General features: G+C 36.9%; 1 protein-coding gene across 1 annotated transcript in view; it reads left to right on the top strand.

The window, feature by feature from the left end:
* The window catches only part of ADAM9 (ADAM metallopeptidase domain 9), a 158,157-nt gene that overhangs the window by 124,830 nt on the left and 17,353 nt on the right, over window positions 1–15,974 (top strand). The window contains exons 17-18 of the mRNA XM_032413360.1: window positions 11,365–11,445; window positions 11,705–11,810. Coding sequence (XP_032269251.1) covers window positions 11,365–11,445; window positions 11,705–11,810 — 187 coding nt within the window. The remainder of the gene's footprint in view (window positions 1–11,364; window positions 11,446–11,704; window positions 11,811–15,974) is intronic.

Genomic DNA, 15,974 nt, shown 5'->3' with positions numbered 1-15,974 from the left:
GGAGAGAACCGTATCTGCCAGTTCAGCAGCTGCGTACCGGGCGCCAGGGTTTACGTGAATTTGCTCAAGCAATAGTACCACAGTAGCTACAGCAGCAGTTACACTCCCCAGCTGCTTAAGCTTCTGATAACCCACTGCTGTTCTCCAAGATCTGTCTGTCTTCTGCACAGGCCAGATAGCTTAGTCGAACTGGATTATCTCTCCAGTCCTTATTGGTGGTGTTGACTCTGCAGTGCTTTCTGGGTTGTGGTATTTATTCCTTTTGGTTTACTATTTTCCTAGGTAGTGGCAGTTCTAGTGGCTTCCAGTCGGCCTTTCCTGCCATAATCGCCTTGACTCCACAGGTCAGGGAGCCAGTGTGGGGATTCTGCTAGTTGCTGATCATGTGTGTTCTAGTCATGCATTCTGGAACTGGGGAAATAAGCACAGGATGGGTTTGGGACCCACTGGGCCCCCTGTGAGTGAGGAGAACCTGAGCCGAAACCCCATTGACCAGCTGACCTCCATAGCTGCCTACTTTGACTGGTAGGCCACCGTGATGTTTTGGGTCTCCTGGATTCAGTGTCAGTTCAGAGCCAGTGTCCAGTAGTTCCTGAGAGGTCTGATGATTTTCCTTTTGCACAATGCCCAGTTACGCTGGTAAATGACCTTAGGTCCTGTTGGGGAAGGATGGGAGAAAGATTAAGAGTATACCTTTTTGGCAGTGTATCAGGGTTCTACCTGAAGGGGACCCGTCCTCCCCTTCATGTAAGGGGTCCTGAGTCTGTAATAAGGCTCAAGTTTGGGAATTGATTGAGGGTCCATGACACCGTTTTGTTCATTTAACCTAGAACTTTTCTGCTTATGCAGATGTAGTAAAAATTTACTGGTAGGCTTCCTCTCTTTTTATTTCTAGGAGCAGCGTGATCAGCTAACCAATGCCTTAGGTCTGTGCAAGTCACACTTTTCTGATTGCTTCTTTGACTTTGCTGTTTATTATGGCGACCATATCCACCTTGCCTTTGCAGTTGGGTGCCTTTGCACCTGGCCCCTGCCACTTGGCATTCAATTGCTCCCATGGCATTTAGGAGTTTCAATTCAGTGACTGTCATTCCTAATGTAAAGTGGCCTACAGATAAGAGTGATGATACAGCAATTTAGGCCTGTAGGGACTCCCCTCACATATTTGTTTCTCACAGTTACGATGAAAGATGTGTCTGCTGGACCCTTCCAGAGTGAGTGAATGGGTCTGAAATGGCAAACCTATTCTTAACATTACAATTTTCCCTAAGCCTTTGAATTGTTTCTTCTGCCTTTAACCAAGACACGTCTAGCATTTCCAACTTGTTCAGCATGGGCTAACTTCTGGTCCATGTTTCAGCTGATTAACCAACAAATTGTTAAAGCTCTTTCTAAATCCCTGAACTGTAGCATTAAATGCAGAATCTCTACTTAGTAAGTGCCTTGATAAATTTGGCCTGATCCAACTTTATGTTCCTTCCACCATTATCCCACACCCTTACTATCATTCTGACACATGTTCTGTCAGTCATGATAAATTAGAAAACTCAAGTAGTTCTTTTGGTATATAGTACACCTCCTCACAGGTCACACTTTTAGGGGCCTGCTGAGACTTGAATCTAGTGATAGGTTTAAAAGAGAAGAGGGCTCGTGGGAATGGGTCCTGAGGAGAATCAGCATTGTCTTGCATGGCAACTTCCTCATAGGAGGCCATTACAATTTCCTCAGGCAATGCAGTGCTAATCCCTTTTCTTAGGAGTGGAAAGGCCTTTTCTGTTGAGGGTAGGGAGACTGCTTCTACTGGCAAGGGAGACTCATCAGTATTTAGGGGCTTAATGATTCAGGTTAGACTTTTGTTCGTTTGACCTAGAACTTTTATTCTTATACAGATATCAGGGTCTTCCCACATATCCCGATTCCAACTTTCAGGATCACATTCTATTCCCCTAATGCTCTCACTTTAATGGTAGATAGCTGCAAAGCTGGGAGGTCCAACTTGTGTTGTAATCTCACCAGTCGAAGGATGAAGTTCTGGGTTTTATTTTCAGAGGTCTCAGCCCTGTGGCTACAAAAGATTAGGGTCTCCTTCATGTTATTTTTGTTGTATTTGAGCTGAGAGTTCAAGTTTCTGAGCTTATTCTTTTTATTCCCTTTGTCCAGTGACATTAGGAGTAACCATTGATCTCATATTTGTTGGTTTGACAGAAATGTTTGAAAGTATCATATGCACAATTACCCAGATCTTTGATTCTTATAAGTTGAATAGGAATAATCAGTGGTGATATTTTATCTTCCTGCCAGATCACGCCATGGACTCTCAGTACTCTACTATTGCAAATAGAGTCATTAACATCTTTAAATGTAGTCAGGTAAGAGAGCCAATTCCAGAAGCCCAGGGACCAATACAGAAAACTCATCCTTAAAAACTGTTCTTCTAGAACCAGTCTTGGTATCTGCATTAGTCATGGTTCTCCAGAGAAACAGAACCAATAGGAAGTATATATATGTATATGTGTGTGTGTGTGTGTGTGTGTATATTCATTCATTTATTATAAGGAATTGACTCATACAATTATGGGGTCTGATAAGGGCCAAGATTTGTATTTTGCAAGCTCGAGATCCAGGAAAGCTGATGATGGTTGGAGTCTGGAGGCCAGCAGTCTCAGTGGCATGGGTATAGTTTCTTGAAAAGATGTAGTATACCAATCAGTGACTTATAATCAGAGGAAATCCTGTGACCTTACATCAGTCAATAACTATGAAGAGCCAATGTTTTAGCCTTTAACCAAGACACGTCTAGCATTTCCAACTTGTTCAGCATGGGCTAACTTCTGGTCCATGTTTCAGCTGATTAACCAACAAATTGTTAAAGCTCTTTCTAAATCCCTGAACTGTAGCATTAAATGCAGAATCTCTACTTAGTAAGTGCCTTGATAAATGTGGCCTGATCCAACTTTATGTTCCTTCCACCATTATCCCACACCCTTACTATCATTCTGACACATGTTCTGTCATGATAAATTAGAAAACTCAAGTAGTTCTTTTGGTATATAGTACACCTCCTCACAGGTCACACTTTTAGGGGCCAGGAGGAAGATAAAACCAGCCTTAGACTGAAGACAGGCAGGCAGGAGTAATTCTTACTCAGGGGCGGGTCAGGCTTTTTGTTCTATTCTGGCCATCAACTGATTGGACGAGGCCCATCCATGTTAGGAAAGCAATCTACTTTACTCAGTCTATTAACTTAAATGTTAAACTGACCAAAAAAAGTACCCTCACAGAAACACTCAGAATAATGTTTGACCACAGATCTGACACTCTGTCTGTACAGATGATAACCATCACAGTTATTACAAATTAATGAAGTTCAGAGTGAAAATATTTATTGAGAAAAAAAAAAGTCTGTAAAACGTGGTGGATTGTAATATTCGTTTATCTTCTTTATTTGCCAAAACCTCTCAAAATAGAAAGGAATAAATAGGGAATAAAACTTGAAGTGTGAAATATATGAGATCTCAACAATAGATAAAGATTTTAACCAGTTTTGAAAAACTGAAAGAGGACAGAATAGACAGTAGTGGAATCTACAACTTACAGTGTAAACTGATGGGATCTGAACAGGAAGACTCTTTTAGTCTGGCAGAAAAAGACATAAAAGTCATCCAAATCAGAATAGAAAAAGTGACATTATTTTTGTTTGATATGATATGATATCATCTTTTAAATAGAAAGTTCTACAGAATTCCAAAAAAAACTGTTAAAACTAATCTGTGAATTTGGTAAAGTTGTAGGATACAATGTCAACATACAGAAATCAGTTGCATGTGTATATACTAACAGTGAACTAACTTAAAAAGAAATAAACAAAACCATCCCATTCACAATAGCTTCAAAAAAAAAGTGCTTATGAATAAATTTAAGCAAGGAGATGAAAGATATGTTCACTGAAAACCATAATACTGTGATGAAAAGAATTGGAAAAGACACAAATAAATGGCAAGATATCCTATGTTCATGGATGGAAAGAATTAATATTGTTAAAATGTCTATACTATCCAAAGCCACCTGTAGATTCAGTGCAATCCAATGATATTTTTCACAAAAACAGAACAAACAATCCTAAAAGTTGAATGGAACCATAAGGACCCCGAATAGCCAAAGCAGTCCTGAGGAAGAAGACCAAAGCTGGAAGCATACAATTCCTGATTTTAAACTATATTACAAAGCTATAGTAATCAAAGCAGTTTAGTACTGGCATAAAAATAGACACACAGATCAATGGAATTGAATCAAGAAGAACCCTGCATATATGATCAATTAGTATTTGACAAGGCTACTCAACAAGACTACTCAATGAGGAAAGGATAATCTTTTCAGTAAGTGGTATTGGGAAAACTGGATATTCTACCCCTATCTTATACCACTCACAAAAATAACTCAAGATGGATTAAAGACTTAAACATAAGACCTGAAACTGTAAAACTCCTAGAAGAACACACAGGAAGAAAGCTCCTTAGGAAGAAAGCTCCTTGACATTGGTCTTGGCAATGATTTTTTTTTTATATGACATCAAAAACACAAGCAACAAAAGCAAAAATAATTAAATGGGGCTATATAAAATTAAAAAGCCTCTGTACAGTAAAAGAAATTAGCAAAAAAAGTGAAAAGGCAGCCTTTGGGATGGGAGAAAAAATTTGCAAATCATATATCTGATAAGGAGCTAATATCCAAAATATGTAAGGAATTCATATAACTCAATCTCAGAAAAGCAATCCAATTTAAAAAAATGCAAAGGACCTGAATAGACGTTTTTATAAAGACAACAAATGGCCAACAGGTACATGAAGAAATGTTCAACATCATTAATCATTAGGGAAATGCAAGTCAAAACCACAATGAGATATCACCTCATCCTTGTTATATAGCTCTCATCAAATGTCAAGAGATAAGTGTTCATGAGGATATGGAGAAAATGGATCTCTTCTGCATCATTGGTGGGAATGTAACTTGGTACAGCCACTGTGGAAAATAGTATGGAATTTCCTCAAAAAAATGAAAAAGAGATCTACCATATGATCCAGCAATCCCCTTTCTGGGTGTATATCCAAGGGAAATGAAAACAGGATCTTGAGGAGATATCTATACTCCTATGTTTATTGTAGCATTATTTACAATAGCCAGGATAACCTAAGTGGCCATCAGCCAATGAATGGATAAAGAAGATGTGGTATGTATATACAATGGAATATTATTCAGCCATGAGAAAGAAGGAAATCCTGTCACTTGTGACAACATGGATGTATCTTGAGGCTGTTATGCTAACTGAAAAAAGTCAGATGGAGAAAGACAAATACTGTATGAACTTATATGTGGAATCTAAAAAGCTGAACTAATAGAAAAGGAAAGTAAAATGGTGATTGCCAGGGGCTCGAAGTAAGGAGGTGGTGGAAATGGGGAGATGTTAGTCAAAGGGTATAAATTTCCAGTTTAAAGATGAATAAATTCTGGGAATCTAATATTTAGCATTTTGATCATAGATAACAACACTGTATTATATACTGAACGTACTAAGAGTATATCTTAAATGTTCTCATTTAAGATTTTCTACAAAAAAGAAATGGTAATTATGTGGAGTGATAGAGGTGTTAACCAATCCTACTGTGGCACTCATTTCTCAGAATACAAGTTTTTTAAATCACTGTTATATACCTTAAAGTCACACAATATTATACATCAATTATATCTCAATAAAGCTGGAAAAAAATAAATAATGCTCTCAGCCTCAGTGCTCCTCTTTCACACCCTCCTTCACTCATTGATGTAATTAATGAGTTTGGGAGAAGACACTGGGCGTGGGTGCCTTAGCCCCTTCTGACTTCTCTTTTCAGATCTACCTGCCTGCAGAGAGGGTACATTCTAGTCTGCTCTCTCAGCCATGCAATCAAATTAGCAGGGCAGGCTCTGCTTTTGTAGCGGGAGGCCTGTGGTTGTCCAGAGCAACCTGTGATTAGGCAGGTAAGTTTGATTTTGGGGGTGCAGTATTAGGAAGCCCATTTTGCTGTTTGCTTTAGTCATGTTAAATGCCTTATTGAAAATAAAGATGAGGGGCGCCTGGGTGGGCTCAGTCGTTAAGCATCTGCCTTCGGCTCAGGTCATGATCCCAGGGTCCTGGGATCGAGCCCTGCATCGGGCTCCCTGCTTGGCAGGAAGCCTGCTTCTCCCTCTCCCATTCCCCCTGCTCGTGTTCCCTCTCTCGCTATGTCTCTCTCTGTCAAATAAATAAATAAAATCTTAAAAAAAAAAGAAAAGAAAAGAAAGATGATATGTTAATTTCCTGTTGTCAGCTCCCCTGTTTTTTGTTTGTTTGTTTTTTTTTTCATCTAGTTCTGAACTTGCTCAGGGAATAGTGATGTGTAATGTACTGATGGGATAATATCCCAATATTAGTGGTGTAAATATGAAGCAATATTTACTTTGAGAAGATGAAGGAGGGGCATTTGGGTTCATCTTAGAAAGCTGAATTCTTATCTATCATAAAGGGGATGAGTTGATGAAGTCTAGAATAGATAAATCAAGAAATAACATAAAGTAAGTCATGGAGATAAAAAGTACAGCATTGGGAATATAATCAATAATATTGTAATAACTTTGCATGATGACAGATGGTAACTACACTTATCTTGGTGATTTGTAATATATATAATTGTCTAATCACTGTGTTGTACACCTGAAACTAATATTTTATGAATATATATACTTCAATTAAAAAAAAAAAAAGACAGGAAACTACCTGCCCACCCCCCGCCAAAAAAAAAAAAAAAGCAAAAAAGAAATAGTATACTAATTAAAAATAGGGAGGGAATTATCAGAAAAAAATGAAGTTGCTTCCAGATTGCTGGACTGGCAGAGTAGATAGAAATGAGTCGTGGAGTTGTTTCATCATAAACACTTTAAGCACTATTTGACTTTTAGCCACGTGCAGTGTATTTTGTTTAAAAAAGTTAAATGAAAAAATGAAGGTAAACTGGAACCCTGTTCTTCAGAGTCAGTTTAGAAGTGTTCTGTCAGCTCGGTTGAGAATAGTACGGCATTGACATTTAGAGACTTTTGTTGTCATTCATAGGCTAAGTGATTCTATGGTGGGAAAAATTTATGACAGTGGTGATTCAGTTTACTGGAATGCTTGATTACTTAAAAATGTTTATGTGTTATCAAAGTTATGAGATTTTTCTCTTAGCCAATTGCTATATCAGAAAGTGCTTGATTGCCTGGTTTGAAAAATCATAACCAACAAAACATGCCTTTTCCCTTTCCCAAAATGTAAGAAAGAGATGGCAAAAAGATATCCTGACTATGAAAATGACTCTGCTTTGGAAATTGGGCATGCTCTGATGGCTGTAAAAGCTATCAAGTGTTCACATCAGATTTGGTGCTTGGTTTAATATCTTTGGTCATTTCTAGGAATGAAGCATCCATGTTTAATGAGTTGACTCTATTTTCACTCTTGGATAAATATTCCGATTGCATTTGAAGAGTGTTTGATAATTATATTTTCAGATCTTTCACATTCTTATGTGTTGTTCTTAATGTGTTCAAGATTTAGAGAAAGGAATGTAAAAGTCTCCTAGTAGCTTTCTGTTTTCATTCCCCCCTTGTATAACATTTTTTGCACTAAGACTGCTGAATCTATGTTTGTGGCAGAGTTTGTCGACTAATTACATTTTAGTTGTGAGTTCTATCTTTTTTTTTTTTTAATTTTTTTATTGTTATGTTAATCCCCATACATTACATCATTAGTTTTAGATATAGTGTTCCATGATTCATTGTTTGTGCACAACACCCAGTGCTCCATGCAGAACGTGCCCTCCTCAATACCCATCACCAGGCTAACCCATCCTCCCACCCCCCTCCCCTCTAGAACCCTCAGTTTGTTTTTCAGAGTCCATCGTCTCTCATGGTTCTTCTCCCCCTCCGATTTCCCCCCCTTCATTCTTCCCCTCCTGCTACATTCTTCTTCTTTTTTTCTTTCTTAACATATATTGCATTATTTGTTTCAGAGGTACAGATCTGAGATTCAACAGTCTTGCACAATTCACAGCGCTTACCAGAACACATACCCTCCTCAGTGTCCCTCACCCAGTCACCCCATCCCTCCCACCCCACCCCCCACTCCAGCAAGTGAGTTCTATCTTTTATTGGTTCAAAATGTCCCTTTGGTATATCTTCATGGTTTTGTCTTAAATTTTACCTTAATTGATATTGTTATCATACTTTCTTTATATTTAAGTTTGCCTCGTAGAAGTTTTGTCCAACTCTTTTCAGAGTCGTTTTGTTTTAAGCATGAACTTTATGAATAGCATATGATTACATATTATTTCATGGCCCAATCTAAGTTTTTTCTTCTTTTGGAAAAAAGTTTTTTAAAAAGATTATGGGAAGGGGAGTCTAGGTGGCTTAGATGGTTAAGTGTCTGCCTTCCACTCAGGTCATGATCTCCAGGTCCTGGGATTGAGCCCGGTGTCCTGTTGAGCTCCCAGCTCAGCAGGGAGTCTCCATGTCCCTCTCCCTCTGCCTCTCCCCCTTGTGCTCTCTCTCTCTGTCTCTCAAATGAATAAATAAAATCTTTAAAAAAATAAAAAGATTATGGGAAGATCACATGTTCATTGCTAAAAATTCAAAAATATTGTGGAGAACAAAAAATAAAGGTCCCCTGCTGATACTCTATTAATTTCCCCTTTTTTGAAACTCATTTTCTAGGGGTAACTACTGTTAACACTATGTTTTATATCTGTCCAGTTCTCTTTCTGGGCATTTGCAAGTGGATATACTCCCCACCACCCCATTAGACTTTGGGATGAGACTTTAAATAATGTTCTGAAATGTTTTTACTCAATAGCACAGTGCAGAGATCCTTCATGTCATTATATGGAAATTTACTTCATTCCATTATAGATACACTCTTGACTTAACCACATTGCAGAAGTTTATATTGTCTGTAGTTGGTTGGTTGGTTGACTTTACCAGCACTGAACACTCTTCTACATTTAATCTCATCCACTTTTAAAAAATAATATTTTATTTATTTATTTGAGAGGGAGAGAGAAAGCGAGAGAGAGAGAGAGAGCATGAGTTGGGGGAAGGGCCAGAGGGAGAAGTAGACCCCCCACTGAGCAAGGAGCCTGACATGGGGCTTGATCCCAGGACTTTGGGATCATGACCTGAGCTGAAGGCAGATGCTTAACCAACTGAGCCACCCAGGCACCCCTAATCTCAGGATAGATTTCCTGGAATAGATTTTTAAATTAAGGGATATATACATTTAAAATTTGATAGAAACTGTCAATTTACTTTTCAACAAGATGGTAATAATTTATCTTTTTGTGTTTTATTTTAAAATTTTGTCTTTTTGTGTTGTATTACTATGTCAACAACATTCATGTACAAGGATAGCAAATGCTTGGTGTATGTACCTATACTTATATACTGATGGAACGAAACACCAAACATTTTCTATAGTGGTAAAATAGGATAGGTTGGATCCTGTTCTTTTTGGTCTCTACCAAAAGCTGGACTCTGGAGACTTTGAGCAGGCTGACAGTACACACACACACACACACACACACACACACACAGTTTTTTATTTAAAGTCAATTTAGTTAACATATAGTGTAATATTAGTTTCAAGCTTTATATATTTATTCAACATTTATTTAGGGGAGGAGCTAAACATTAAGTGGGAAAAGAAATGGAAAAAGAGAACTCTTCAGCTCCTTTTTTATTATCCTAGGTAGTTCAGCTTTGGCTCCAAAGTCATATCCTGAAATCAGTAAGCAAGAAGTCCTAAAGTTAACTTCATCTACCCTCCTTCACTTGTGGTTGGTGGTGGTGATGGAGGCTGGGTAGTGTTGGAGGAGGATGGTCTTACTTTACCCCACTCAAGCAGTTTATCAGGGTATTCCTCCCAGTTTGGTCCTACCCATTCCACAGAGTAAACAGTGCCAGTCAGAACACCCTTTTCTACTAAGAACTAAGAAATTCTGTTCCCTAAAGTGAGTCTGCCAGATATTAACACATTTCATCTTATTACTTATTTCTTATTTAATGCTTCAACCATCCACTGTAAGTTATTGAAACAAAAGTCTCATTTTAGCTGAATAGAGAAGCTATTGGTAAATATCTCCTCTAAAGCTCATACATATATGAAAAAAGTATTTTGGAAATTTTTATTCAGAGACATGGGTGGGTGGAGGACAGGTGAGGAGTGACTTATTACTTCTGTACTTTAAAAATTTCTAATCACATGAATATATTTCTTATTTAAAAATTAACTGAGTTATTGGAGAATTTGGGGATCCTCTGACTTTGCAATAATGTTGAAACCCAAGTATTTTTAGAATAATAAAAAAGGTATCTATTGATATTGCATTATTCTCTAATTATTCTTTATTTCATTAGAGCATTTAAACATTCTGATTTTGTGTAGTTGGTTGCTTAATAAAATTTTAAAATAGCATTCCATAACCTTTAGGAAAAGTTCGTCTTTTTTTCTAACTTATCCCTAAGGAACAGTTTTTCATAAGTTTTTTTCTGGAAAACTGGAAAATTTCTAATAAGTTTTTAACTGATTCCTTTAGGTCTGTAATATTTTCCTCATGTAATGATACTTTTTATATCTCTTTCAATATTTAGGACTCATTTGTGTTTCATATCTCAGAATTTCTAGAACTACATAAGATAATGACTTATTTTCAGTAGTGCTTTTAATAGAAATGCCTCTATTAATTCATCATTAATCATGATACTAGAAGGATAGGTTTTATCTTATCAACAAAGTAAACTTTTATTCTTATTTTGGAAGAATTTTAAAAATTAAATTGAGTTTTAAATTTTATGGAATACTGTTTTGATATCTTGTAATAATGACAATTTATGTGAGGTATTATGGTAATAGATTTCCTATCATTGACCTTTCTTATAATAGTGTTATCAACTCTATCTGGTTACTTTGATTTGAAAAAGTCTGTTTGTGAATATTTTACTTAGGGTTTTCACATCTGTATTTGAATGGAAGGATAGATTATAATTTTATCATTGTTTTTGGCTTTTGTGTCATCCTTGTCTTTTTTGATAGTTAGTTCTGTGTTAATTTCACTTATTTTTCTACATTTTCAATGCCATCCCAATCAAAATACCAATGGCATTTTTCAAAGTGCTGGTACATTTTCATATATATAATATGTTAGTAATTCCTTGAAAGTTTAAAGGAATTCAGCATGAAATAATCTGTGCCTAGCTCTTTTCTTCTGGGCACTTGATTAATGTGTTCAAATTTTCCTTACTCATTACTTCATTTTCTTTTTTCAGATTTGTAGAAACTTCCAATGTGTAAATGCTTCTGTTCTGAATTATGACTGTGATATTCAGAAAAAGTGTCATGGACATGGGGTAGGTAATATTCTCTTTGGGTTTGTTCATGAAAGTAGCATTGAATCATGAGAATTCCCAATGAGGGAATGAGGGTTAGGTGAGACTTTCCAGATTTTTAGATACGGGGGAATTTAGATATCTGACAAATTTTTCATTCTTTAAAAGAGTTACTGTGGATTTGCATGAATTTAGTCCTTTTTCTTGGTTTCTGTTCTTGAGTTTATGATGCAGAGCATTATTCACAATTAACCAAAGTGGTTTTCTGATTGTTTTGAAGGTATGTAATAGCAATAAGAATTGTCACTGTGAAAATGGCTGGGCTCCCCCAAATTGTGAGAGTAAAGGCTATGGAGGAAGTGTGGACAGTGGACCTACATACAATGGCAAGTAATATAGAAGAAAATTAGTTGATCACCCAGTGGCCTGTGTCAGAAATTGGGCATCCTTGTACTTCTCCCTCACTTCCCACATTGGTTATATACTAAATATGTTGATTCTGCCTCCTAAATTTCCCATGAAATTTCTCATGAAGTTTCTATTTTTTTAATCCCTATTAATTACCTTCAATTTCTTGCCCGGATTTACATAAAAGCCTCTTGACTAGGCTCCCTCTTTCTCATCTTGCTTCCTATAATCCATGTTCCATACTACAATACAGAATTTTAGTGTTTCTCTTCAGGAATTGTTTTAATTATGTCATTGTCCTGCTTCTACGTTGCTATTAGGATGGGGTCCAAAATCCTTAACGTGGTTTAAATACCCTCTATGATTTGCCCCTAGCTTAACTTTCCAGCCTCTTTTCACTATGCTTAAGACATTGTAACTTCTTGGGGTGCCTGTGTGGCTCCGTTGGTTGGGGGTCTGGCTCTTGATTTTGGCTCAAATCATGATCTCAGGGTTGTGGGATTGAGCCCCGAACCCGGTTCTGGGCTCAGCAGGGAGTCTGCTTAAGATTCTCTCTCTCCCTCTCCCTCTGCCCTTTCTCCTATATGTGCGCATGGGCGCATGCTCACTCTCAATTAAATAAATCTTAAAAAAAAAAAAAAGACATTGTAACTTCTTTTATTTCCTCTAATAGGCTACTACTCTCTTACCTCTGGTCTTCATACAGTATTATATTCACATTGTGGAAATTTGGCTAATGGCTACTCAGATTTCAGTTTATACCTTATTTTCTCGAAAGTTTTCCCTGCCTGCCTAAATCTGAATTAATATGCCTCTTCTATTTGTTCTCCTTTTATTGTAAGCACTATCACATACTATAGTAATTACTTATTTACTTATTTTTTTTCCTTAATAGACTATGAATGAGCTCCTTGTTCGCCAGTATCTTCCTCGTGAGAATATATGCTTGCTTTCTCTTGGGTAAATACTGAGAATGGTTGGCTCATAGAGTATGTTTATGTTTCACATTTTAAGAAACTACCCAACTGTTTCCGAAGTGGTTGTACCACTTTATATTCTCTCCAGCTGTATTTGAGGGTTCTAATTTTTCCACATCCTCCCCAACACTTGGTATGGTCAGTCTTTTTAATTTTAGCCATTCTAGCAGATGAATGGTATTTCTCTAATTCCTAATGATGTTGAGCATTTTTTGTGTGCTTATTTGCCATCCACATATCTTAGGTTATGTGTCTGTTCAAATCATTTTGTCCAGTTTTTAGATAGGTTGTCTTCTTGAGTTCTTTATTCTGGATACAAGTTCTTTATGACATATGTGCTTTGTAAATATTTTCTCCCAGTCTGCTTACTTTGAGTTTCATTTGTTGTTCTTTAGATGAGGTCATTGATTTGAAATCTTTTTTCTAATATAGGTGTTGTAGTGCTATCAGTTTTCCTCTAAAACTGCTTTTTTTTTTTTTGCATTATACCAATTTTGATATGTTGTGTTTTTGTTTTAATTCAGCTCAAAATAACTTCTAAAATATTTTTATTTTTTTCTTTGACTCGTGAGTTATTTAAAAATGCTTTGCTTTGTTTTGAAGTATCTGAGGGATTTTCCAGATATCTTAGTCTATATTATTGATTACCCATTTATTACACTGTAGTCAGGGGACATAATTTATATGACTTGCATACTTTTATATTTTCTGAAACTTGTATTATGGCCCAGATTATGATTTATCTCATTAAAAAGTTCTGTGTACACTTGAAAAGAATGCGTATCTGCTATAATTGGTTAGAGTGTTTTATAAATAATTAGTTCATGTTAGTTGACAGATGTTTAAGTTTTAGATCTCCTCACTGATTTCTGTATGCTTGTTCTATCAGTTATTGAGAGAGGAATATTGAAATCTCTGTTCTAACTGCTGATTTGCCCGTTTGTCCTTGTAGTTCTGTCAGGTTTTGTTCTATGTATTGTGAAGCTCTGTTCTGTTCTGTTGATAAATTAACCCCTTTATCATTATGAAGAAGCTGTCTTTATACCTGGTAATATTCTGTGCTGTGCAATTAGGAATTAATATAGCTACTCCAGATTTCTTTTGATTAGTCAGCATGGGAAATCCGTTCTCATTCTTCCATTTTTAATCTGTTTCTGTCTTTATATTTATTTATTTATTTATATTTTTTATTTTATTTTTTTAGAATGAGAGAGAGCAAGAGGGTGTGTGTGAGCAAGGGCAAGGGGAGAGGGGCAGAGAGAGAGGGAGAGAAAGAATCCTAAGCAGGCTCCACGCACAGTGCAGAGGCTTGTGAGCCTTTAAAGTGGATTTCTGGTAGGCAAGATATAATTTGGTCTTGCTTGTTTTTTTTTTTTTTTTTTTAAGTAGGCTCCACTCCCCGCATGGGGCTTGAACTCACAACCCTGGGATCAAGTGTTGCATACTCTACAGACTGAGCCAGCCAGGCACCTCTTGGTTTTGCTCTTTTAGTCAGTCTGCCGATCTTTGCATTTTAATTGACTTGTTTTGACACTTACATTTAATTTGATTATTGATGTTTAGGTTTAAATCAGTCATATTGATATTTTTCTATCACAATCTCTCTTCATGTGATATTTTACCACTTCACTCTGCTTCTTCCATTTCTCTCCTCCTGGCTTTTGTGCTATTGTTGTCATACTTCTACATATGTTATGACCCCTACCATACATTGTTATTATTTCTGCTTTAAACAGTTGGTTATCTTTTAAATTTATTTATTTAGTTAGTTTTGGTGGAGGATGCGGGCAATTTATTTATTTTTTTAAAGATTTTATTTATTTGAAAGAGAGAGAGAGAGAGCACATGCAGGGGGAGCTGCAGGCAGAGGGAGAGGGAGAAGCCGACTCTCCACTGAGCAGGGAGCCCGATGCAGGGCTCAGTCCCAGGACCCTGGGATCATGACCTGAACTGAAGGAAGATGCCTAACCGACTGAGCCACCCATGCACTCCCCCCCCTTTTTTTTTTTTTAAAGATTTTATTTATTTTTTGACACAGAGGGAGAGAGACAGTGAGAGAAGGAACACAAGCAGGGGGAGTGTGAGAGGGAGAAGCAGGTTTCCCGCAGAGCAGGGATTCTGATGTGGGGCTCAATCCCAGGACCCTGGGATCATTGACCTGAGCTGAAGGCAGCTGCTTAATGACTGAGCCACCCAGGTGCCCTGCAGGCACCCCTTTTAAATTGATTTAAATGATAGAAAAGGTCTTTATATTTACCCACATAGTTACCATTTCTGATGCTCTTAATATTTGTGTGTAAAATTATATTTCCATCTGGTATCACTGAATTTTTACTTGAAGGACTTATTTTCACATTTCTTAAAATGTAGGTCTTCCAGTTACTAATACTTTTAGGTTTGTGTATCTTTTTTCTTTTTTTTTAAGATTTTTATTTATTTATTTATTTGAAAGAGAGAGAGAGAATGAGCAGGGGTGGGGGGTCGGGGAGCAGAGGGAAAGGGACAAGCAGACTCCGTGCTGAGCACAGAACCCAACATGGGGCTCCATCTCATGACCCTGAGATCATGACCCGAGCTGAAATTGAGAGTCGGACCCTCAACTGACTGAGTCACCCAGGTGCCCCTAGTTTTTCCATATCTTAAAAAGTTTTTATTTTGCTTCCTTCTTGAGAGATAACTGGGTAAAGAATTTAAGGGTGACAGTCTGTGTCCTCCCCTACCCCCACATTTACTTTTTTAAAGATGTTTCTCCATTGTCTTCTGGCTGGCATTACTTTTCCTGAGAAATGGGCCATCATCTTTTCTTTTTTGGTCTTTTTTTTTTTTTTTTTTTAAGTGTCTTTTTTACTCTGGTTGCTTGTAAGATTTTCTCTTTATCTCTGGTTTTTAGTATTTGATTATAATGTGCCTTGGTGTGCTTGGGATTTGTTGGCCTTTTTGCATTTGTGCTTTTATAGTTTCCTTCAAATTTGGGAAGATTGTGGTCATTATTTCTTCAAATATTTTTTCTGTCTTTCTTCTTCTTCTCCTTCAGGACTCCAATTGCATGTATATTTGGCTAGTTGGAGTTTTTTCACATCTCACTGATTTGCTTTTTTTTTTTAATTCTTTATTTTCTGTATTAAATTTTGAATAGTTTCTATTATTATTCTTCAAGTTCACTCT

This window comes from Phoca vitulina, unplaced genomic scaffold (genome assembly GCF_004348235.1).
Source record: "Phoca vitulina isolate PV1807 unplaced genomic scaffold, GSC_HSeal_1.0 scaffold15, whole genome shotgun sequence".
Classification (NCBI taxonomy): Eukaryota; Metazoa; Chordata; class Mammalia; order Carnivora; family Phocidae; genus Phoca; species Phoca vitulina.
This window is presented reverse-complemented; position numbering and strand designations above follow the sequence as displayed.